Source organism: Nerophis ophidion, linkage group LG27 (assembly GCF_033978795.1).
Source record: "Nerophis ophidion isolate RoL-2023_Sa linkage group LG27, RoL_Noph_v1.0, whole genome shotgun sequence".
Taxonomy (NCBI): Eukaryota; Metazoa; Chordata; class Actinopteri; order Syngnathiformes; family Syngnathidae; genus Nerophis; species Nerophis ophidion.
In genome coordinates, this window is record NC_084637.1 from 34,635,234 (window position 1) to 34,637,929 (window position 2,696).

Sequence of the window (2,696 nt, forward strand, 5' to 3'; positions counted from 1 at the left end):
CACTAAAATTATTGGGGATCCAAAAGGGTCCAACTCATTAAAAATAAAAAAACTTTATTCTTTACTGTTTACTTTAAAAAAATATCCTGAGATCAACTTCAGATCCATCTGTCAATTATTACTTTTATTGGTGTTTATGTTTTTTGTTTGTTCTTATTAGGCCCTTCTTTAGAAAAAAACTACTTTGTATAAGGTGGCGACTTGTCCAGGGTGTAATCCGCCTTCCTCCGATTGTAGCTGAGATAGGCGCCAGCGCCCGCTGTGACCCTTAAAAAGGGAATAAGCAGTAGAAAATGGATGGAATGATGGGTGTTTTAATATGGCAAACACAAAATATGCAACATTTTCCCCCAAAAATATCTCAAAGTGGAATATTTATTGTGACATTGATTTTGATTAATTATCATTTTTTAATGAAAATACCAGCCTGCATGACAGCTTTGTGTTATTAGAGTCAACATTGCAACATTTTCTTGTCACTTTTCACCTCTTTACTCTTTTATACCACTTTTTCATGTTTTTTATTTTTTTTAATCATATTTTTAGAACGTGCTTAGGGCCACAAATGGCCCCCGGGCCGCACTTTGGACATTGCTGGTCTAATAATAGTATTCACTATTAGAAGTGTCCCTCTGGGGCCCAAACATAACTGCGATGTGGCCCTCAGTGAAAACAGCAGAGGGTCCCTATCTGTCATCTGAGGGGAGGGGCGCGTCTCTATGTGTGTGCGTGTGTGTGTGTGTGTGTGTGTGTGTGTGTGTGTGTGTGTGTGTGTGTGTGTGTGTGTGTGTGTGTGTGTGTGTAGGTGTGTGTGCGTGTGTGTGTGTGTGTGTGTGTGTGTGTGTGTGTGTGAGGGGAGGTGCACCGTCTTCCCCCTGCAGCCCCGCCCCCTCCCTCTCTCTCTCCTGCCTAAATTGAGCGACGGGCGTGAGTGGGCGGGGCTAAGACGCAGCCCCTGTAAGGCGATCGCAGCTCGGCTGTAAAGAGAGATGCGTCCGTGGATCTCACACACACACACACTCACACACTCACACACACGTGCGCTCCTTACGCACGCAGGCGGCTGACAGAGCAGCGGGAATCCGACGCAGCTTTTACCCCCCAAAACATTTTTTTAGACACTATTGTTATTGTTGGTGTGCTCCCGTCAATCTGGTCCTGGGTGACTTGGCGGCGGACTTCCATGAGAGGCGATCCCCCGGGTGCGCGCGCAGTCACGCGGGGAACCAGAGAGGCGCACCCCGCGGTACCGGACTCTCCTCTGCGCGGTACCGGACTCTCCTCTGCGCGGTACCGGACTCTCCTCTCCTCTGCGCGGATCCGGCTCACTTTGTTTTTTCTATTTTTGGATGTTTTTGCGCTGCTAAAAAAACCACATTTTCTTCTTGTTTGAGCGGTGACATGTAGTTGTCACGTGTCTATGGATTATTGATCTCATCCAACCTTAAAGCGCATTTTGATCCAAAGCAAGACTGAGAAGTTGACAGGAGATTTTTTTTGTTTTCTTTCTTTCTGCGTCGTCCAGGATGGATTTTGTGCGCTGCTGGCTTGGATTGTTGCTGGCACTTTATTGTCACGTTGCGCTGCAGGTCGGCGCTGAAGAAGGTAAAACCTGCTTTTTTTTGGTTGGGTTTCATTCTTACACTTTTAACTTGTGTTGCTGTTAAAAAAAAAAAAGCTGATTTTTTTTCAGCTTTGAATCAGTTTTGTAACTTCTATGAAAAAAAAAACAGCCAGGCGCCAAATAGATCCAAAGAAGCACTAAAATGCCACCCAGACGCCTTCTTATCTCCTAGTTTGCACACAATGGAAGTAGTCTTCTTCGTGATCTCCTCATGTTGCTCGTCGGCTCTCTTAAAAAAACCCAACAATAGCATTTACAATTCTTTTTGTCACTTTAAATAGATTTTTACGCATGGGTTTTTACGCATGGATCGTGGCGTCCAAAATAAACATAATAACAACACAAGTCGACTTTATTGAAATTATCTGAAGGGTTTAACTTTGCAACTCTTGTACTACTCATAATTAGGGCTGTCAAATTAACATTTTCCAAATCAGATGAATCATATTTGGAGTAACTGCATTAATCATGATTCATATCACATATGAATAAAAAACATATTTGTACACAAATGCAATTCTAGTGTCAGAATGTCTTCCAAGGACGTGATCAAGCATTTTACTTAAATGCATGTCGTTTATTTGCCAACAACTTGGCAACAGTTTTATCTAAGCTTTTTTTTTTTCAGGCTTTTATTTTGGAGTGAAATTTGCCAGTTTGGGTCTCCTCACTCATTTGTGTAGTGACTAAGTGTTGATGTGATCACAGCCTGTATTTAAGTGAAGGTAAGAGGAGCTAGCTCGGCCATCCAAGCCATCTTCTTGCATGATTAATCTAAATGTGGACATGATTAAAGCAATACGTTTTTGTGATTAATCACATGAGATTATTAGGGCTGTTCTCTTTAACACCCTAATAAATATACATATATATATACATATATATTAGTGCTGTCAAATGATGCATTGTTGTAATCAGATTAATCACACTTGAATTGAATTAATCATGATTAATCAAAGGCTATTACTCGCTTGCGTAGTTTAAATTAACGTTAAAAAATTTGACCAGAATTTTATGTTATTGTCAGAATGTCTTCCAGGAACACTATTAAGCATTTTACTTAAATGCATGT

The 2,696-nt window shown here is 41.3% G+C and overlaps 1 protein-coding gene across 3 annotated transcripts in view; it reads left to right on the forward strand.

Moving 5' to 3' along the window:
- The first annotated feature begins 1,008 nt into the window (after positions 1-1,008).
- The window catches only part of nrp2a (neuropilin 2a), a 155,943-nt gene continuing 154,255 nt past the window's right edge, over positions 1,009-2,696 (forward strand). For all 3 annotated transcript variants that reach the window (XM_061889402.1, XM_061889403.1, XM_061889404.1), the window contains exon 1: positions 1,009-1,605. In XM_061889402.1, coding sequence (XP_061745386.1) covers positions 1,527-1,605 — 79 coding nt within the window. In that variant the 5' untranslated portion in view covers positions 1,009-1,526. The remainder of the gene's footprint in view (positions 1,606-2,696) is intronic.